The sequence below is a fragment of the Grampus griseus genome, assembly GCF_964374135.1.
Source record: "Grampus griseus genome assembly, chromosome: 14".
NCBI classification, from domain to species: domain Eukaryota; kingdom Metazoa; phylum Chordata; class Mammalia; order Artiodactyla; family Delphinidae; genus Grampus; species Grampus griseus.
This window is the reverse complement of record NC_139008.1, coordinates 72,827,345-72,849,951: the sequence shown is the minus strand read 5'-3', so window position 1 is coordinate 72,849,951 and position 22,607 is coordinate 72,827,345. Positions and strand designations below refer to the sequence as shown.

General features: G+C 46.5%; 1 protein-coding gene across 3 annotated transcripts in view; it reads left to right on the top strand.

The window, feature by feature from the left end:
• Nucleotides 1-22,607, top strand: part of JPH2 (junctophilin 2) — a 61,482-nt gene continuing 38,875 nt past the window's right edge. Inside the window, exons 1-2 of one of the 3 annotated variants that reach the window (XM_082669690.1) lie at nucleotides 1-897; nucleotides 8,018-10,361. In XM_082669690.1, coding sequence (XP_082525816.1) covers nucleotides 519-897; nucleotides 8,018-8,034 — 396 coding nt within the window. In that variant the 5' untranslated portion in view covers nucleotides 1-518 and the 3' untranslated portion in view covers nucleotides 8,035-10,361. Of the gene's footprint in view, nucleotides 898-4,197; nucleotides 5,471-8,017; nucleotides 10,362-22,607 lie in introns of those variants that run through there. The other 2 variants (XM_082669689.1, XM_082669688.1) reach the window with 2 other exon arrangements.

Here is a 22,607-nt window from a genome sequence, read left to right as displayed (position 1 = left end):
AGGGGCGGGGCAGGGGTGGGAGAATCACAGCCCTGCACACCCACCGGGGGTGGAGGAGAAGGGGGCCAGCCGGCTGCAGGAATTCAGCCTCGGGCTGGGGGTTGTCACCGAGGGGGAATTTCTCCTCTTTGAAAACGGACTGGGGACCCCTCCACCCCACCCCTTTCACTGCACTTCTTAAAGGGATCACACCGTTTTTCCTTTGACTCCATGGAAGCCAGGTTTGGGACACTCCGTGGACACTTTGAACCTCTCCTTCCCACTTCCTTCCCAGCTGGCAGCCTTCCTCTGGCTGAGTGAGTGGGGGCCTCCCAGGCATGGCACTGACCAGCCGACCCAGTGCTGACTTGGCTCCTGGGTTCCTTCAGCCTCGGGTGGCATCTTGCTTACCCCCTCCAGGGGCGCAGTGAGTCGGGGCGGGGGCGGCCCTGAGCTGCTTGGAGAGAGTCGTTGCCCCCCCCCCATTGCCCTCTCCCCCGAAGCTGGAGGACGGTGAGGTGGTCAGGGGCTACGATGAGATGAGCGGGGGCCGCTTTGACTTTGATGATGGCGGGGCGTACTGCGGGGGCTGGGAGGGGGGAAAGGCCCACGGGCACGGACTGTGCACGGGCCCCAAGGGCCAGGGCGAATACTCGGGCTCCTGGAACTTTGGCTTTGAAGTGGCGGGTGTGTATACCTGGCCCAGCGGAAACACCTTCGAGGGATACTGGAGCCAGGGCAAACGGCATGGGCTGGGCATAGAGACCAAGGGACGCTGGCTGTACAAGGGCGAGTGGACGCACGGCTTCAAGGGACGCTACGGAACCCGGCAGAGCAGCAGCAGCGGTGCCAAGTATGAGGGCACTTGGAACAATGGCCTGCAGGACGGCTACGGCACGGAGACCTATGCAGACGGAGGTGAGCCCAGCCTGGGGCCTGCGGACCTGGGGGAGGGGCCAGGCAGGGTGAGGAAGATGGGTGGTGGGTGGGAAGATCCAGGGTCAGTACAGCACCAGATCAGAGGTGCCAGGACGTTATCTGCTGTGTGGCTTCGGGCAAGCGGCTCCGCCTCTGTCTGCATCTATTTCCTTGTTAGTAAAGTGGGGTCAATAACAGAGCTATTGAGAGGATTGGCAGAAGTGCTTCTAATGCAAGGCCTGCCATAGAAATACACGTTCAGTAAGACACTACTGCTACTGTTGCATGCTGGGTGTACCATCAGGTGTGGAATATGCTCCAGAAGAATTGGTGTCTAATGTCAACTTTGCCATGAAAATTATTTTCAATCAATAGATCATGAAGTATTCATTCATTCATTCATCCATCCATCCCCCCACCCACTCACCCATCCACTCACATACCCATTCATCCATCTATCCACCCACTCATCCATTCATCCATCCATCCACCCATTTATCTGTTCTTCCAACCATTCATCTATCTATCCATCCATCCATCCACCCATTCATCCGTCCACATATCCATTCATCCTTCCATCCACCCAGTTATCCATCCATCCATCCATTTATCTGTTCTTCCAGTCATTCATTCATCCACCCATTTGTCCATCCATCCATCCATCCATCCATCCATCCACCCATCCATCCAAGCATCCTTTCATTCAGTGCATATTCCTGTAGTACCACCTATTCACCAGGCACTGTAAAAAGGGTTCGATATAAAGAGGAACAAGATACATCCCATGGGTTCAAAGATAGGCTTGTGGACAAACAATTATACACAAGTATTCACAGAGTGCTGAGGCAGAAAAGAGAAGTTAGATTTGAGGAGATCAGGGGATGCTTTCGAGGAGGTGACATCTGAACTGAACCTTGATGGGAAAATTATGTTTGAGAAGCAGATAGAGAATGACCTCAGGTGCAGGATGGGCTCCTGACTGGGCTCCCAACTGGTGAATGTCTGAGGGCCCACCCTCGAATGCCTCTGGATGTTAACAGGTTGTGTCCCTGGAGTTTCTATGGCACTATGGCGGCCACGCAACCCTGGCTGGAATTGAACAAAATCTGGCTCCACATTTCCTAATTTGGTGACCTTGAGCAGTTTGCGGAACCTCTGCAATTCAGTGCAATTAAGTTCACCAGATGTTTATGCCGGACACTACACTACACACTGGGGACAAGCAGAGAGCAAGCTTCAGATTCTCCAATTACCAGATGGAGATAATCCTTGCATGCTTGCTGGACATCAGTTATCCATGCAGAGTGGTGCAAGTACGCACGTGCTGAAAGTTCCTTCTTTCCCCTCCCCAAACCACGGTTTGTGTGTTTTGCGGGCCTGGATGTGAGTTGCAGGGACACACATTTCTGGGAAACTAGAGGCCGATGTCCCAAGATGTCTAAAACGGGGGAAACCCATTCATTCATTCATGGATCACCAACTATGTGTCAGGCGCCCTCCCACAGTGAGTCCTAGGGGCCAAGGCAGTGAGCAAGCATAGTCCTCAGGGACTTCCCTGTCTGGTGAAGAAGACAGAAATAAACCGGAAAACAAACATATATGCAATTTCCAGAAGTTACTAGTGTTATGAAAAAAATAGCAGAGAAGGAAGAGGGTGATGTTTTTGGATGGGGAGTTCCTGAGAAGTAGGGTGGAGAGGACTAGAGAGGGAGGGAAGATCCCAGGCAGAGGGAATGGCGACTGCAAAGGCTCTGAGGCAGGACTGGGCTCGGCATGGGTGAGGACAGCAAGAACACCGGAGCGGCGGGATCCGCGTGACTGAGCGGAACAGGCCGGGCTGATGGGGCTGCCGCTGGAGTGGCAGGCATGGGCCAGGTCACACACACTTGCAGGGCCTTGGGTTTTAGCCTAAGTGTGTCCAGGAGCCTAGAAAGGTGTGTCATTGGAAGGCCTGCCTCCCTGGTTTGTCAGAAGCCCAGACTCTCCTCCCGAATGAGACAGCCCCACATCCAGGGGGCCTGGAAACCTCATAGATCCTCTCCTACGAGTGCAACCCTCCAAAATTAGATGTGGCCACTGCTTCGGAAAATCTCTTTAATCAACCTGTCATCAGGTCTCCCAGGGGTTGTTAAGGACCTGCCCTTTGCCCCATCCTGGACAGTGTTGAGGGGAATGTGGACAAATAAGATCCTGTAATTAGGTACCATTGGGAGTCAGGCAACGCTGGATTATTCCCCTCCCCCATCATATTATTTGATCTCTTGGAGCTTTAGTTTCCTCATCCCTAAAATGGATTTATACTGATCTCTCCTAAGATTTCTCATGCAATAAATGTGTAGTTGCCATTATTACTATTAATTATCATCAGTTCATTCAATAAATATTTACTGAGTGATTATTAGGAAGCCAGTGCTACGCTACACTGGGTGGGTGGTGGGCGGCTGGTGAGGAGGGTGTAGAAATGAACAGGATGGGAAAGGTTCCTGCCTTCCAGAGAATCTAAGAAAAAATTGTGTTGGGTGCCAAGCAGGGATGTGCCAGGGACTAAGGGAGCAAGAAGCAGGCAGCTAACCAGACTGAGGCAATCAGGGAGGCTTCCTGGAATAAGTGGCAAGTGGAGCTCTGAAGTACCAGAGTGAACCAGGTGACAAGGGTGGAGGACGCGTGCTCCAGGTGGAGAGAACAGTGTACAAAGACTCTGAGGTCCAAAGCTTGCCATCCAGCGGATATCAAGCTGAAACCTTCATCTTATCCCCAGTTTTGAGAAGTACTGAGCTAAGCGATAATATGTCCCCTTTCCTCCACTCCCTACCTTACCTTGCAGTCCAATGTTACAGGTGTCTGCCTGCTCCAAACCCAAACTGGAGATGTTGACTCATTGGCAAAATCAATTTATTGGGTCATGACCTGCATTTTAAAAAATGAAAGAATAGAATAGAACAGAACAGAATAGAAAATATCAAAGTGTTTCACAGAGAATGAGATAAAGTATTGTTTCCTGAAATGTTTGTTCAGTTGGAGATATATGTATATATATACATATATGGATATATGTATATATATTGTGTGTGTATTAAAATGTCTGTGTTTCTACATTGATGATTACCGTCTACTAATATCTCCACACAAAGTACTTAATCAGGAATAAAAGATGACCCTTTAAATTAAATTCAACAATATAGAAAATTCGCACATTATTATTTTCATGATTTCATGGTAGATTAATCAATTATTCATCATGGGCAAAAAAATGTGTTTATGATTGTGTCATGATTCAAACATATATATTTTTTACTGCAGGTCACGGTCAAAAAAGTATGAATATCACTGTTCTAAAGTGACTTGACCTGGCATCTTCACGGAAGCCCCTGCCACTCCTAAATCCACGGACCTTCTCTCTTCCCCACGCTTGTTGCTTTGGCTGGAAGTTAAGCTCCAATTCTTTGGTGGGAAGGGTAAGGTGGTCAAGGCAAAGGAGCTCCAGCCTCCCAAACTCTGCCCTCAGCCTCCTGGCACCCCCTCCCCTGCCTATAGCCCCACATTCCTCCCCTGGCCATATATAGCAAAGCTAAAAATAGCTGCTGACTTAAAAGCCCAAAGCCTGCATACACCAGGTCCTTAAGTAGTAACGTGCTGCCTGGCGGTTTCCTCCCCAGAGACCCACAGACTCCAGGACTAGAAGGGCAACTAGTGATCTTTGCTTTCCTCGGATCTTGACCTGGGCCTGAGCCTTGGCCTCAGAGGCCCATAAATGGCCTGAAACTGCAGGCAAGATGTGTGCATATGTGCGTGGACTATCTGTGTTTTTCTGGGAGGTATTTCCTCAAAGAGCCATCAGATTCTCCAAGTAATCTGGTGCTCAGATAAATTCCAGAACCATAGGTCTAGTTCAATAATCCCCTCCCCAAAATGTGCAGTAGGAAAAACCAAGCCCAAGGTTGCCTTTTTTTCATGAAGTTAATAATAATAATAGTTGACATTTTCGGAGTAGGAAGGGTGTGCCAGGTGCTGATCTTGATACGTGGCATGTGTTATGTTATTTAAACTTTCACAGTAACCTTACGGGGAAGTTCTATTGTTACCCCTCTTTTATAGAAGAGGAAACTGAGACAGATAGTAAGTATTCTCTCATGGTCCTCTAGCTGATAAGAGGCAGAGATGGCATTTGATCGTTGTAAGTGATAATTAAATATTTTATACATATGATGAATCAGTATTTTAATAAATGACAGACAACTATACAAAATAATCAGGACTGGCTACATAATTTGAGGGACACAGTGCAAAATGAAAACGTGGGCCCCTTCTTCAAAATCAGTAAGAATTTCAAGATGGTGACAAGAGAGCATTAAGCCATGTTCAGGACCCTTCTGAGCAGGGTCCTGTGTGACTACACCGGTTAAATGCCCATGAAGCTGGCCGTGACAGTAGTAGCAATGGTCTTGACCATTTGTTGAGTGTTTACTAGTTTTTATCAGGCTCTGTGACAATAGTAATAACTGTCTCTACCATTTACGGAGTCTTTACTAGTCTTTATCTCTCAGGCTCTGTGCTAAGAATCATACGTTCATTATATTAGTGAGGTTTATTTTTTATTTTTCCTTAACATAATTTTATATATATATATTTTTACTAGCTATCTATTTTATACATATTAGTGTATACATGTCAATCCCAATCTCCCAGTTCATCCCACCACCACCCCACCCTGCCACCCCGGCTTTCCCCCCCTTGGTGTCCACGTGTTTGTTCTCTACATCTGTGTCTCTATTTCGGCCCTGCAAACCGGTTCATCTGTACCATTTTTCTAGATTCTACATATATGCATTAATATATGATGTTTGGTTTTCTCTTTCTGACTTACTTCACTCTGTATGACAGACTCTACGTCCATCCACGTCTCTACAAATGACCCAATTTCGTTCATTTTTATGGCTGAGTAATATTCCATGGTATATATGTATCACATCTTCTTTATCCATTCGTCTGTCGATGGGCATTTAGTTTGCTTCCACGACCTGGCTATTGTAAACAGTGCTGCAATGAACATTGGGGTGCATGTGTCTTTTTGAATTATGGTTTTCTCTGGGTATATGCCCAGTAGTGGGTCTTTTAAAAAAATATTTATTGGAGTATAGTTGATTTATAATGTTGTGTTAGTTTCAGGTGTACAGCAAAGTGAATCAGTTATACATATACATATATCCACCCTTTTTTTAGAGATTCCTTTCCCATATAGTCCATTACAGACTATACATAATCTGTAATACAGAGTAGAGTTCCCTGTGCTTTATAGCAGGTTCTTATTAGTTATCTCTTTTATATATAGTAGTGTGTATATGTCAATCCCAGTCTCCCAGTTTATTATTGAGGCTTCCTAACAACTCTCTCATCTACTACACTAGCGGCTTTCAAATTTTTATGACCACAGCCCACCTTAAGATATGTATTTCCCATTGTAATTCTATGCACACACACACAAAAACATAAAACTGAAGCAAATCATCATGAAACAATATTTCTCTTCCTATATGCTGTACTTGCTCTTTTCTCTTTTATGAGATATTATTGATAGAATTATTGTTCTCTCTTGTTGAGAGAATTAAATGATGCACTGAAATACTTAAAATACTTAGAACAGTTTTAGGCATGTGGTTAGTGCTCTTATTATTATTATTACATACTGAAACACTGATATTTTTATGTTTAAGTATGAGACCTGGGTCAAAAACACAACCTTCTATGCTCTGGATACAGATTTCTTTATCCTTCCCAAAGCTGATGACTTAAGCTCATTTTAGCCCAATTGACTCTGAACACGGGAGCTAAATGAATTTGCCAGGCTAGAGGCCTGAATAATACCTGATGTCACATTATCTGGGCCTGTGATATGGGTTCCACGAAGCAACTTAACCCCCATATTTCTTTACATATTTGCTCTGCAAAGGAATATCGTTTCTATTGATCTATGTGTCTATCTTTGTGCCAATATCACACTGCCTTGGTTAGTGGAGCTTTAAAACAAGTTTTTAAATCAGAGTAAATCCTCCAACTTTGCTCTCCTTGTTCAAGACCGTGTCGGTTATTCTAGATCATTTCCATTTCTATATAGATGATAAAATCAGGTTGTCAATTTCTACTAAAAATGCCTGATGGAAATTTGATTAAAAATGCAGTTGATGGGTTTTGCTGAAGTAGATTCGGCACAACTTCACAATTAAGATAAGCATAAGAACCAAAGGCAATTTATAAAGGAGTGACTGTATTATCTCTTCACTAGAGAATTTAAGAGACCCATCTATGGAAAGTGTCTTGTTGCTTTTTAAATTCTTTTTTTCCATTTTCTTGGATCCTAGTTAGTTTTCTAAAAATGTGCTGCATTGTTCATACTGATGCATTCGTTCCATTCATTTATTGTGTGATTATGAGTAAAATAATTACAGAAAAAATGCATTTGATCTACACATCAATTTGGAGAGAATGGACACCTGAACAGCGGTGAGCCTTCCAATCATGGACATGGTATATATTCCTATTTATTTAGGTCTTCTTTAATTTTGTTCGGCAAAGTTTTAGAGTTTTCAATGTCTTGCACTTTTTTTTTTTGATAAAATTAACAAGTATTTTACTTTTTTATGATATTATAAATGGCATTTAAAATTTCATTGTTCCAATTGTTCACTGCTTTTTCAATCCTTTCACCTTGCTAAATTAATTTCTTAGTTTTGGTGGGATTTTTTTGGGGGGGGGTTGTTTTTCAGATTTAAAAAGAATGTCTTTTAATTTAGAATTTCTTGATTGCTATTAAAACTCAAGTGTAGAAGTCCTAAGAGAATCTGATGGGACTAAAGGAAGCCTGTGTTACTTAAACACTTGGGGCTTAGAGTAGCCAGATCTGGGTCCAAATCCCAGTGGGACCACTTCTTAAGTCTACAAACATAAGCGTATCATGTGATCTCTTTCACCTTCCATTTCCTTTTTTCCATTAGGGATGTCAAAATCTCCCTCAAAATGCGATTGAAACAATGAAATGAGATAATACATAAAAAGGACTTAGCAGGATGCCTGGCACAGAGGAAATGCTGAGACATATATTCTCTTTTCTGTGTTTCTTTCACAGTCCAAAGGACGAACTAATTCAGGATGGCCTGAACCACACCTGCCTCCGTTTGGGGAAGAATATTTCAGTACAAAACCTAGCTTTTGATTTTGGAGCACTTAAATAAGCCAAGACTTTGCTTAGTTCTGCCTTGGGTCCTGCCAGTGTAGATGGAACCCAAGTCAGGCATGATTCCATTTCGAATGTAGGATCAGCATAATTTAACCTCATCTTGAAAATCTCATGTCCCAGTTCACAGCCAGGGGGTCAGCATGATAGTCATCTGGGCTGCTGTCACAGCAGCTTCTTAGCATTTATCCGGGACTCCAGGGGAGCAGAGTGGACCCTCAGTGAGACAGGGAAGTGGATGTCACTAGTCCTCTCTGCAGCCTTGTTTTCTGGGATGCATGTGTCCAGTTGGCCAAATCTCCCCAGACGTACCCCTGTCCAAGGCCAGGCCCTTGGCATTCATCGAGCTGGCTTGCTTCCAGGGCCTGCTAATTTCATGTCCCCAGCAGCTGTTGCTTGGACCAGCCCTGGCTGCCACACCTTTGTGAGGAATGTCCAGTCTCATTTTCTAAGGTCCCTGGTTGAGGGCGGGGTGTGGGGTGAGGGAGACAGGCTTGCTTCCTGCCATAGACCAGAGGGCCGCCCCTGTTCTCTCCTTTCCTTTCCCAAGCCAGAGCCACAGAGTAGGTGGGCTTTGGGTCTGGTCAAGACCAAGGCCCCTACTTACTCCTGCATAACTGGGAGTCGACTGACCCGGACCCGCCTGGCAGAATCGAGAGGGCGATCCAGGGGCAGTGGGAACTCCAGAAGCCTCTCCCCCTAGGCGAGTAGTGAGCACCTTGTGCCTGGAGGTATTCAAGCATGTGCAGCTGACCATTGTTTGAACCGTGTAGAATGGGGGCCGCACCCTGAGGCCTGAGGGGGGGCCGCAACCTGCAGGAAATGCTCTGTGTGGCACGCACAATGTTTTTCTTACTTTTATTTTTAATTCAATTTGAATCCTTTGTGAATACCGTCTTAACAAAGTGATCAAATTTCACATCATTGATGACAGGACAACCAGAAAATAGGGGCCTTTGTTGGGATGTACAGAGAAGGACACAGCATCCCCTATATAATATTCCTGCCGGGAAGGTGTGGTACAGGGTAGTTCACGCAGGGCCTGGTAGGCCATTGTAAGTATCTGGCTTTTACCCTGAGAAAAATGCGGGCTATAAAAGTGACATGCTCTGACTTTGCTTAGAGGGCTTCCTTTGGCTACTGTGTTCAGAGACGGTTTGGAGGCAAGGATGTGGTGCAGAAAGGGTAGAAGCAGGGAGATCAATTAGTGTGTCTATTGCAATGAGACATGACGATGGTTTGGACCTTCAACCTGGATCAGCAGAGGTGGGGAGAAGTGGTCGAACTCTGGGTCTGTTTTGAACCTGGAGCCGAAAGATTGGGCTGATAGATTGCATAGGGGGAGTGAGAGAAAGAAGAGTCAAGCAAGCTTCCAAGGCTTTGGCCTGAGCCACAAAGGATGGCGTTGCCCTGAGCTAAGATAGGGTGAGGGTTTGAAGAGGGAAGGTCAGGAGCTCGGTGCTGTGTACTGAGAGTCAGCAAAGCCCGTTAAACACGGCACGTGGGCGTGAGGGTTGTGGGCGGGCGTGCACACAGACAGGGAGCCCTGAGCAACCAGTGGGGGGTCGGAGCCCTGAGCAACCAGTGGGGGGTCTGAGCCCAGGCCGTCTCCCCTTGATCTCTTTCCTCCCCCACACTCAATTATTTCTGGCTTCCAAGGCCCTCAGCGTTGTTGAGCTGACCCAGGGCCTGGCAAAGATGCTTCCCCCGAGGCCCCAGGACTGTCAGCATCCGCTCAGTGTCACCTGATTAATCCCCTGTTGGTGATCCTGCGAAACCAGAGACAGTGGAGCTTTGATGGGAGGTAGCATTTGGGGGCCACAGGAAGGGACTTCGGGACCACCTCGCAGGCGAGCCAGAGAGCAAGGCCTTGGGATTGTTACAGGAAAAACGGAAGAGCATCTATATGCTCACCCAAAGGGACTGTTCAGTTAATTCATAAGACCATGCCAGGAAGTATGAAAACCATTAAAAAGACCGAGGCAGAACTACACCTCAATAAAAAAAAAAAGTTTAAAAAGAGAGAGAGAGAGAAAAAAAAAACAAGACAGAGACAGGGACTTCCCTGGTGGTCCAGTGGTTAAGACTCTGAGCTTCCACTGCAGGGGCCGTGGGTTCGAGCCCTGGTCGGGGAACTAAGATTCCAGTATGCTGCACGGCGCAGCCGGGGGAAGCGGGGGAAGGACAGAGACAAACCCACCTATACTCATATGGAAAGGAATCTAAGGCATTTTAAGCAAACAAGAACCACTGGACAAATATTTATTGCGGGGGGACGGTGTTAGGGTGGGGAGCAGCTAATCTTTTAATTCACTTGTGATATATACAGGCTTGTAAATAAGTAGAAAAAGTCCTGGAAGGACTGAAATTGTTAACAGTGATTACCTCTGGGGAGACAATACAAGAGTTTTTTATTTTAAATACTCCTCTGTTGTTTGAATTTTATGCAATGGGCATGTGCAACTTTGTAAGTTTTTCAGAAGTGCTCTCCCCGCAACACATAAACGTTTATATGCTGACATGCTAAGAAGCCTTCAGGGTACAAAAAGAGTTTGGGGGCTCTAAGGAGAGTCCCCCAGAATCTAGGCTCAGATCCCAAATGAGTTCCCTTCATTCTGCCCCACTCTGGGGTATTCAACTCTTCAAGGCAAAGCAGGATTGAAAGGGCAAGGAAAGCAGGTGATCTGTTCTTTAGTCCCAGCTGAGCTACTGCCTGGCTGTGTGGCTTTGGGTAGGTCCCTGTACCACTCTGTGCCTAAGTTTCCTACCCTGTATAATGAGGGGCTGAACCACACTTACTCCTGGAGGTAAGTCGATTTCTCGCACATGCAACATCAGCTACTTGACTGTGGCTGCCCGGAGAGGTGGTGAGGGGAGACTGCTCCGCCTTATTAGGATTCAGCATCATGATCGATTAACAATGTCTGTTGTGGACACAGGATGGGGAAGTGGTAGCCCATGTGACAGATGACTTGTTGCCTTGGACTAGATGGTCTTCAAGGTCCACTCCAGCTGTGCCTTTCTTGGGATTGAAATATTCTCACTTACCCCCGAGTTGAGGTTGTCTATGACCCTGTTGTGCATGTGTGGATATCAGGAACGCGACAGTCTGTATTAGCTACGGGGCGCTGGCATCAGCTCCTACTGGTGCATGACGGCCCATTGTTAAGTTTTCAGGAATTTTGCAAGCTGGCTGTTCGACCTCTGGTAGCTTCACTGGCCAGGGTGGGAATATTTAGATGATGGAAATTGGCCGACACGAATCAGGGTTGTTTGTTTTTCCAAAGGGCTGTTTTACCAGCATACCAGGAACAATGTGCTAATATGAAATGCACTTCTCTCCTTCCCACCCAAATTTAGGGCAACCAACGCTCCCAGTTTCCAACCCTCCCGGTTTGCCTGGGAACTGTCCTGGTTTTAGTACTGAAAGTATTAAAGTTTCTCGGGAAACCCCTCAATCTCAGGCAAACGGGGATGACTGGTCACCCTGCAATCCTTTCCCACGAAGTGAAGGGAGGCAACATTTATCGAGAGTCTGAGGTCTCTGCTAGATAACTCACAGGACACTCACAGCAACCCTGCAAGGAAAATTGCTTTGCTTCCTTTGTTGAGCAGAGATAGACTCAAAAAGAACTTGACCAGGGCCAGGTACTCATGTACTCATTTGACAGTATCTGCTGGATGCCTTCTCTGGGCATCACATTGAGGGCTGGAGATGCTGTGGTGAGCAAGGCATTGGGTCCCTGCCCTCAAGAGCGTGCATTCTAACAGCAGAGACCAGCATTGGACAGTTATTTAATTACAACATGGGATAAATAATTTGAAGGGCAAGTAGAAGGGTTTATGAGCTGATAATGGGTGAGCCTAGTCTGGTTGGGTAATCAGAGAAGGCTTCCTTGAGGAAATGATCTTAGCCTTGAGGCTGAGATCTTAAGGATGGGTGATGGGAGGACCACATGGTGCCAGACAAAAGGAATATTGAGTGCAAAGGCTTGGAGGTGGGAACGGAGCATGCTGTGTTCAAGAAAATGTGGGGGCTTCCCTGGTGGCGCAGTGGTTGAGAGTCCGACTGCCGATGCAGGGGACGCGGGTTCGTGCCCCGGTCCAGGAAGATCCCATGTGCCGCGGAGCGGCTGGGCCCGTGAGCCGTGGCCGCTGAGCCTGCACGTCCGGAGCCTGTGCTCCGCAATGGGAGAGGCCACAACAGTGAGAGGGCCGCGTACTGAAAAAAAAAATAAATAAATAAAAAAAGAAAAGGTGGGAGCACAGAGACTGGGAGAGAGAGTGGGATACATGAGGCTGGAGGGTTGGCAGGGCCCAAGCCAAGAGGGCTTCGTGGGTCACAACGAAGAGTTTGAATTTCATCCTTACAGCAGATGCTGTGGGACACCCTCAGTCACGCCGCGGGAGCAGGGTCCTCTTTTCGCCAGCCGCCGGAAGTTTGGGCTGCTGATGGCTCATAGCTGGCCATTGCCCTCTGTCAAAAGGAGGTACCTCCCTCTGGGGGTAACCCACAGTTAAGGACTAGTTGATACAGGCGTACAAAGACCCAGCCTCCTTGCTTTGATTTTGGACAACTCTGGAGGGCCATACCAGCTCCAGAGATCCCCACGGGATCCAGTGAGGCTTTAGCTGCAGCTGTTCGACTTCTTCCACTCATTGAAGCCTGCTTCCTTCCTTACGGCTGTTTGCCCTGAGAGCCCTCTCCCCAGAATCACCCACATGCAAGCTCAGTCTCAGAATATGTTTCCTAGGGGACAATCCTCCCTCAAGGTACTGGGAAGCCGTCACAAAGTTTTACGTGGGGATAACCTGATCACATCTGCATCTTACAAAGGAGATGACTCTGGCGGCAGCGAAGCATGGATTGAAGTGGGTATCTGGGGAGGCAAAGACCAGGGCAGAGGCTACTGTAGTTAACCAGGGAATATTGGCACAGCCCTGCTCTAGATGGATGGAGTGGAGATAAAGGGAAGTGGGGAGAGATTAAAGAGATATTCAGAGTCAGGTCTGTTTCCAAAACCCAAGCAATTTCCATTATTCTTTGCTGCTCCCAAAGATGTCTCAGGTTTGACTTGCTCTCTCTGGGACACAGAATCCATGGTCTTCATCAAGGTGGGATGGGTCCCCTATAGTCAAGAGCATCTATGTGGCTGTCCATGGCATGGGCACGTGTGTTCACCACAATGTGCATTCCTGGTTTACCTCATCTGATTTAGGGTGCCTGGACAAGAGCCGTGACCCTTGGACTCTTCTGGCGCTCACTCCCCTACCTGCCATGCTCTATCTTAAACCCTGTCTGAAATCTATTGTTGACACTTCCATGGTCCTGCCCAAAGATGTTGAACTAACTTCTAAGACTACGTGAGAGGACTTGGAGAAGGATCAGAGATGGCTGTTGGACAAAATAGACAATATATAGACAAGATAGCGGCCATGGGTGGGAAGAAGTGATGAGAGTTTGGAGGAAGGCAGGTGGCCTGGGTAGGTTTCTGAAGGAGGTGGTTTTGAAAGTAGGCTTTGGGAGGTTTGGGGAGGAAAACTGAGAAGGTGAGCTGGGACCAGGTCATGAAGACTCAGGTAAGGACTTCCATGGGCAGTGGGGACCCCTGGAGAGGAGCGACTCCTGATTACTTTCTCTCCATCTCTGTTCAGTCCCCTAGGGACACTGACAGTTGGACCTCAGTTTCCTAGAAATAGGCAGGTGTCACCGGCCAGAGGGGATGGTGTTCTCAGTATTCATTCTGTATTTGGAGGCGGAATCCATGGTCTGACCCACAGGTCTCTTCTCTGTCTCCCCTTGGGTTTCTGAAACGGTCATGCTTTCTTCCGAGCTGAGGTTTGGGTGAGGGTTTCTGAACCTTTCACTTGTAAGGGGTATTCTGAGGTTCTTAGAGGTACAGAGGAGAAAGCACTGGCCAGGATGCTTGGCTGTGATCACCAACAACTGCTACACTGGTGTGATCATGAGCAAGTTATTTACATTTTTTTTTTTTTTTGCGGTATGCGGGCCTCTCACTGTTGTGGCCTCTCCTGCTGCGGAGCACAGGCTCCGGACGTGCAGGCCCAGTGGCCATGGCTCACGGGCCCAGCCGCTCCGTGGCATGTGGGATCTTCCTGGACCGGGGCACGAACCCGCGTCCCCTGCATTGGCAGACAGACTCTCAACCACTGCGCCACCAGGGAAGCCCTATTTACATTTTTAGTGTCAGTTTTTCCCACTGTAAAATCAGAATGCTAATACTTGTATCTGTTTGGATATTTTTTTCTGTCTGCAAGTAACAGAAAACCCTAACTCCAGATGACCTAAACTAGCCCTTTCCAACAAAAATATGACATGGGCTCCAAACATAATTTAAAATTTTCCAGTAGCCACATTTAAAAAGGTGAAATGAATTTTAATCACATCTTTTATTTAACCCATTACCCCAAATATTATAATTTCCACATGTAATCAATATGTAATTATTAGTGAGATATTTTACATTCTTTGTTGTACTAAATCTTTTTATTTTTATTCATTTATTTATTTATTCATTGGCTGCACTGGGTCTTTGTTGCTGTGCGCTGGCTTTCCTAGTTGCGGCAAGCAGGGGCTACTCTTTGTTGAGGTGCGCAGGCTCTAGAGCGCAGACTCAGTAGTTGTGGCACGTGGGCTTAGTTGCTCTGAGGCTTGTGGGATCTTCCCAGACTAGGGCTCAAACCTGTGTTGCCTGCATTGGGAGGCAGATTCTTAACCACTGCGCTACCAGGGAAGTCCCTGTACTAAAACTTTTAAATTCAGTGCTCAATAACCACACGCATCTAATGGCTACCGTATTGGACAGCACAGACCTTGTTTAATAAGGATATTTCTAATCACACATAGACAAGAATCCAGAGGTAGGCAAGTCTCAGGACTGGTTAATTTGGAGGCACAACAGCATCAGCAAGAACCCAGTTTCCTGCTACCTTTTTGCTCTGCCATCCACAGAGTGTCAGTTTTGTTCTCAGCTAGTTCCCCTCATGGTCCCAATATGGCTGCCACAGCTCCAGGAGTCATGTCCACATGCGACAACATCCAGCAGAAAAAGAGGGTATGTTTCTCCACAAGTATCTCTTCAGAAGAACTAAGAACTCTTTCTTGTCTCCCTTGCCCCACACATTTTGCTGACTTACCTCAGGTCTCAATGCCAGAGTTCATCACATGTTCATATGCTCATGTCTAATCCAATCACTGGCAAGGTGGATAGACTTGAATGCCTGGCCTTTTTTTTTTTGGCTGTGCCTTGCAGCTTGCAGGATCTTAGTTCCCCTACCAGGGACTGAACCCAGGCACTGGCAGTGAAAGCACAGAGTCCTAACCACTGGACCACCAGGGAATTCCCGAATGCCTGGCTTAGAGCAATTAGGATTTGCCCCTGGATTGGAGACCTTACTCTGAGTCACATGGGAGGAATACTGGACCCTGGGACAAAAATTAAGGCTCTATTAGCAAAGAGGACAATTGTTGTTGGGTAAGCAACAACCAACAGTAGCTGTACAATAATACCTGCTCCCCTGACCCCACCAGGTTAAACTGATGTGAGCCTTATGGTCATTTCCCAAAGTGGGTTCCAAGGAATACTAACCCTGACAGGTGTTCTGCAAGAAGGGTCTTCTGATTAATGAGCATCTCCTCACGGAGACTCATGGTCCCCAGGAGCACTTTAGGAGTTCTGACAAACTCCCACAGGCAGGAAAACTCTCATTTCATTTAACCTCCTCAAACTGTCTTGACTTCAGAATTGTTTTTCTTTTTTTCCATGATAAAATACATTAACACCAGTTTCGCGAAACACATGTTTTGGAGATCCTGCCTTAATGGATGATTAAGTTATACAGCCAGGAAAATTTTCCACAGGCTATACACCTCCAGTTTGGCCTCTTATGGTCAGAACTGGATGAGCAGTACCTACCACGTTGGGAAGACTCCTGCAGACCAGGTAGTGGATAGAGGCCCCAGTGACTCAGGCCACAGGCATCCTTTTCCTGAGAAGGAATGAAAAGTGCAGTTTTGCCCTAACTAAACTCATCCAAAACTTGGATTCAGACCCTATGGGGAAGTCGCACGTCAGGGTGCTGGCGTGTGGTTACTTGCTTATTTTCCTAGACTTAGTTTTGATTACCCTTTCGGTGTCTTCCTTCCCTTGCTTTCTCTTTGTTAAAGCAAATGTATTCACACTGACGTTTAAAACTGCAGAAGCCCTCTTATCTGATGTCATCAATACCAAATGCAAGCTGGTTAACTGAATGTTAGTAAGATCAGAGAAAGATTTTTAAAATGATTTATATATCTTATGACATTTATTTTCATTTATATCACATTTACGTATAGTGTATAGATATTCAGTCTTTTTCATTCACTAATCTTTTGATGGCAAAGCTTTTTTTGGGGGGCAGAGAGAGACTGTGCTTCGCGGCTTGTGGGATCTTAATTCCCCGACCAGGGATTGAACCCGGGCCCTAGGCAGTGAAAGCACAGACTCCTGACCACTGGACCACCAGGGAATTCCCGGCAAAGCCTTTTTTATGATGGCAGTGGAGTTTCCCATTGTCTGTCTTCCATTCCTGTAACGTATCATCTATAATTTCCAGTTTCTGTTGGTTTCTTTAAAATGGAGCAAGAAATTAAAGACACTGCAACGTAGTCCGAGTGTAGAAAACATCTAGATTTCTATAATTTTGTTCCAACCTTTTATAGTTATCCCATTCATGCCAAATTTGGGAGCGATTTTTAAGGAACTGTCTCCCTGTGAACATCCAAAAACATTCAGCTTGTGTTTGGAGAAGTAAGACTCTTCTTCTGTACACTCATAGTCCATTGGTTTAGAGAACAAATATTAATAAATAACAAAATTTCAATAATGAGTACAATGGAGGTAAACAGGTTTAGGAACAGTCTTAAATAAACACACAGTTCCACATGTGGGACCAGAGGCGTGGATTTGCTAGGGCATAGGCTGCTGGCCAGGCACATCAGGGTGCTAAGGGCATCAGCTAGCAGGTTTTACAACAGAGGAACAGAGCATGGTGGCTAACTGTAGGTCAGTGGAAAACTTTTACAGAATTCATATTAGAATCATCTGAGATGCTTTCCAGTATCCACATCAACAAAGTCATAACCTCTGGCCCTGGGGAGTGGATCTTAAACTATAGATGTGGCTTCCAGAAACTCCTCCATCCTGTGTGTTTAGAGGGTGTGGAGGCAGGTCTCACTGATGAGCAGACCCCCAAATGTTCTTCTCAAGGACAGAAGTTCTGAGGCCCGACTCAGGGGTGTTCCCAAACCAGCGAAAGCCGGGCATTCCAGGCCACCAGCCCGCTCTCTTACCAGCACACACACCTAGGCAGAAAACCAGAGCTGGTCTCATTCTCTCCCTCTGAGTTCTCTCTGTCCTCCCTGGCTCCTCTTCATCTTCCCAGTTAATCCCAGTTAATCCTTTGCCAGCTTTTCTGAGCAAAGACTCTGACCTGCCAAAAAGCTAGCCTTTATTGAGCACTTGCTGTGTGCTAGCTGCCTCACATAGAGTTCACTTAATCTTTGGTCAACCAACCCTCCCCACTCCACTGCCAACCAGGATCTGGATCGTCATCTCTCTGGACCACACTGCTGGGGCTGCTTAACGTTTATTTCTGATGATTGATGAAATCCAGTCTATTGCTGGCACTAGACTCCAAGCCCCTTGAGGGCAGGGACCACGTCTATTCACACTGCATCGCCAGCACCTAGCCCAGTGAATGCAGGGTGCACTGCAAATACTCGCTGATTCAAAGGAATGAATGAAAAGCCATATAAAGTAGGTATCATTACCTCCATGTTATAGGACAGCTGAGGCTTACCGGGTTTCAATAACTTATGCGTGTTTTAGAACTATCCAGTGTCAGAGTTAAGGTTAAAACCCAGGTTATTCTATACTAAACCTGAAGGGGAATTGCAGGGAGAAGGCGATATTCAGGTTTTATTAAACTTGGGAGCCTGGTCTGTATATTAGGACTACATTTACCATGGTTACAGACTTCACCAGCCTTTTACAAATATCCCAGTAACTCCCAGAGTTAGATGTGAGTATTCTCGGTAGCCACTGCCAGTCCCTACTGAGCACTTACCATGCGCTGAGTCATGAGGGGAAAGAAAAATGCAGTTCCTGCCCTTGAAAGAACAGCAGGGTGTCATTCAGGAGAAAATCCTCTCAGATTCATCAGATGTTAACTCACGGCTTCCTCAGGCCTGGGAACTGTGCTAGTTGCTGAGATCACAGCAAATAAGCTAGATATGATGCCTTCCCTCTTGGAAGCCACAGTTTGGTAGGGAAGGCTTAAGGTGAATAAATGATCATAATAATCAGTTAGCTGCTACTACACACAATGCCCAGAAGAAGTACTGACATCATGTGGTAGTACTCAGGGGGAAGGGCTCAGGAAATCATCCTGGATGTAGTCAGGTTTAAGCTGAATCTTGAAATATCACTAGAAGCTGGCCAGGGGAGGAGAGAGAAGAGCACACCAAGAAAAAGAAGGGAAGCATGTGCAAAGGCCCTGAGGTAGGAAGGCGAGTGTGACTGGAGAGCCGTTCAAAAAGAGTCAGGAAAGGTGGGCAGGGGCAGCCCACTCCGGGCTTTGTAGGCTGCTGAGAACCTTGGTCCTTACCCTGCGGGCAGTGGGAAGCCCTGTAATGTCTACAAGTCCCAGTGAGGGGATCATCCCCAAGGGTATTAGGAAGCGCTTCCTCTCAGCCAGATGGCTGTGGGTGGGTCCTCCTCTCCCTCTTTGGATGCATTCTTCCTGTCCCCAGAGAGAACTGTCCTGCCTTAGAGAGTCAGGCAGGGGATGGCTCCAGCACTTGGCTCTTCCCCCTTCCCAGGGCCCCATCACTCCCAGCCTCCCCTGGGTGTTTGTGCCTCTTGCCACTTGCTCGTAAGTTTCCTAATATAGCCTGGCCATTTCCTCCCCAACTGGAGGCCAAGAGCCCTTCTCCTGTTGCAATCTCAGTTTTTCCTGGGCTTAAAGTGGCCACGTCAGCCCATCTCATGCCAAATTTAAGCCAAAGGTAGACTGGTTGGTTTAATTTCACAAACTTGTCCAATCTCGAGATTAGATGTCTTCCTTCTTTTCTCTGGTTTACCATCTTCTCTGCTCTTTTCTCACTCACTTCCCACTTTGATTTATATATTTTTTTCTTCTTTCTTCTGAGACTTCTGGAAGGAGCACAGCCAGACATGGGTGTGAGTTTTGACTCTGTGCGTTTATTAGCTGTGTCATCTTCGGTGAGCCTTATAGGAACTATTAAATATCTCTCTGGTCATTTCGCAGACCTGTTTTCAGATGGATAGAGCAGAAAGAAAAGAAAATAGTTGGAAAGTGCATGCTATTCACTCACTCACTCACTCATTCAGCAAATATTTATTGAGTACCTATTTGATACTGTTTTAGGTACTAAGGATACAACAGTGAGCAAAAAAGAATGGACTCCCTGCCTTTGTGGAACTTACATTCCAGTAGGAGAGATGGTTAATACACAAAAGAAAAAGCAAAATATATGTAATATTAGATACGCTATGAAGGAAAAAAGTAAGCAAAGAAGGGAGATAAAAAGAAAAAACCTTGGGTGGGGGTTATAATTTTAAATAGGGTGGTGAGGGAGTCTTCAGGGAGATGACATTTGAGTAATGGCTTGAAGATGGTGAGGGAGTGAGCCATGCAGATATCTGGAGGAAGAACATTCTAGGCAGAGCAAACAGCAAATGCAAAGGCCCTGAGGCAGGACCATGGCTAGTGTGTGGGAAGAACAGCAAGGAGGCCTCTGTGGCTAGAGTGAAGTGAGGGAAAGGGGAGAATGGGAGGCGGTAAGGATGGAGGAGTGATGGGGATGAGATCAGGTAGGGCCTTGTGGGTCACTAAGGACTTCAACTTTTTTTCTGAGTAAGAAGGAGCAGAGCAGTGTCGTGATCTGGCTTATTATATTTGAACAGAATCCCCTCTGATAGGTGCGTTAGGGAGATAATGGTGGCTCGGGCTACCATCTAGCAGCAATGGGGGTGGTGAGACGTGGCGAGCTTCTAGATTCACTTGGAAAGTAGAGTGGACAGGATTTCCTGATGGATATTTGCAGGACACTGTACTGGGTAGGGTTTTTTTTTTCCTTAAAAATTTATTTACAAATTATTCATTTATCAAATCAACTTTATTGAGGGATAATTTCCATGCGATAAAACACATTTTAAGTGCACAGTCTTTTTGTTTTGAATTTTATTTTATTTATTTTTTTATACAGCAGGTTCTTATTAGTCATCAATTTTATACACATCAGTGTATACATGTCAATCCCAATTGCCCAATTCATCACACCCCCACCCCCACCTCCCCGAGGTGCACAGTCTTGACAAACGTCTACACCTGTGTAACCACCAGCATAGTCAAGATACAGAACATTTGCATCAACTCAGCAAGTTCCCTTGTGCCCCTGCACAGTGGATCCCCCTTACCCCTCTGGTAACCACCAATCTGCTTTCTATCACCATAGTTTAGTTTTCTCCAGGCTTTCATGTCATTGGAATCATATGATTTGTCTCCGGCTTCATTCCCTTGGCATGTTTTTGAGATCCACCCATGTTGGTGTGTGTTTCAGTAACATGCTACTTTTTATTGCGGACTAGTATTCCATCGTGTGGTTGAGCGCAGTTTATCCATTTTTCCAGTTAATGGACATTTGGGTTGTTTCCATCTTTTGTTGTCTCCCAAAGAAGCTGGAAAACAGGTATTATTTTTCTACTTTCCAGGTAAGGAAATTTGAGGATCAGAAGAAGTAGCTTGGTCAAGGTTCCCCAACTTAGATGGTGTTTGAAACCAGTTTGTCTCTCTCTGTGTTTCTTTCTGTCCCCCTGCTTCCCACACAACGTGGCCCCATGTGGATGAACTTGGAAAATGGAGCATAATAGTTTTCTATCTGTCTCCTCACATTTTCATCCTTTGTACCACACTCTCATTTCTTTATTCTCTACACTTGCCACATAATCCCACTTCCCCCCTTGAGTCAGACCTCAGTTCAAATCCCAGTTCTGCTTCTTCCTCACTGTGTGACTTTGGGCAAGTCACATAACCTCTCTGAACATCAATCCACCTAAGAAATGGAGACCATATTTGCATCTTCCTTTGCGAGGTCATGCCCAACGCTCTCATCTCTCTCTGTCTCTGTCCATTTCTCTTTGGCCCTGTTACAGTTGACGTTCTCTGATCGTTGGTTTTTCGTGGCTGGTCACTGAAGGGAGGTGAGCCCTGCTGTCCTCTCACCCCTGGCTGTTCCTGCCTGCCGTACTGAGGGGCCAGAAGCACCAGACACCCTCCCCAACAAATTAAAGCAGAATTTCAGGGGGCAAGGCCCGGGGATCTGTATTTTATCTTTAGCTTCTCACATGCAGCCAGGATTGAGAGCTGTGGGCTCAGAGCATGAGTTTTGGGCATCAGATAGACTTGGGTTTTGATCCTGCTTCCTTGGTCAAGTCTAGTAACTTCTCAGATCACCAACTTCCTCTCCTGTAAATAAGCATCTGCATGAGACCCACCTCACAGGGTTGCTGGGAGGTGTAAGTGAACCCCCCGCACTGTACGTGATCCTTGATGAGGTCTCTTCACACACAAAGGGCTGGGGCTGGGTAGGCGTGGGACCCTGAGCCGGAGCAGTCTGTGCTGGGAGGGGCCGGGCCGCGTGGAGTCATGGGGACTCACTGTCCTTTGCCTCCAGAGTCACAGTGCCCCGATTCCTAGAAGCCCAGCATCTCAAAGTGAGGCCAAACCTTAGAGCCTCATCACCAACACGTCATTGACTGACGGGGCAATTGAGCCTGTAAGAAAGGAAGAGAGTCACCCAAGGTCACACAGTGAGATGGCGTCTCTGGACAGGTTCAAGCCAATCAATCAGCAAATATTTCTGGAGCACCTCTATGTGCCAGGCACTGTCCCAGATGCTGGGGATACATCAGAACAGAAAACAGGAGAGATCCCTGCACCCACAAGGCTTCCATTCTAGCAGGGGAGGAAAAGCAATAAAGCAATAAATATAAATAAATAAGTCATATGGTATGTCAGAAGGTGATAAATGCTATAGAAAAAAAAGAAAAAGTAGATCACGGATATCTTGGTGCTTGTGGGGACACAGGCAGACTGTAGTTTTAAATAGGGTGGTCAGGTAGTCCTCAGTGAGCAAACACTTGAAGGATATAGGTAGGAAAAGAGTTCCTGGCAGAGGGAACAGCCAGTGCAAAGGTCAGAATGGGAACATGCCTGTCAGGTTGACCTTAAGAGTCCCTTACCAGCCATCCTGGGTATTTGTTGTTAAGCCATTTGGTTCTTTTGGTTAACCAGGGCAGCACATCAGCTTGTGTTTAAAACAGCGGCTCTGAATTTCCCCCCTCCCTTCAGTGAACATGATGTGTCAGGCACTGTTCTACATACAAAAGGCACAAAG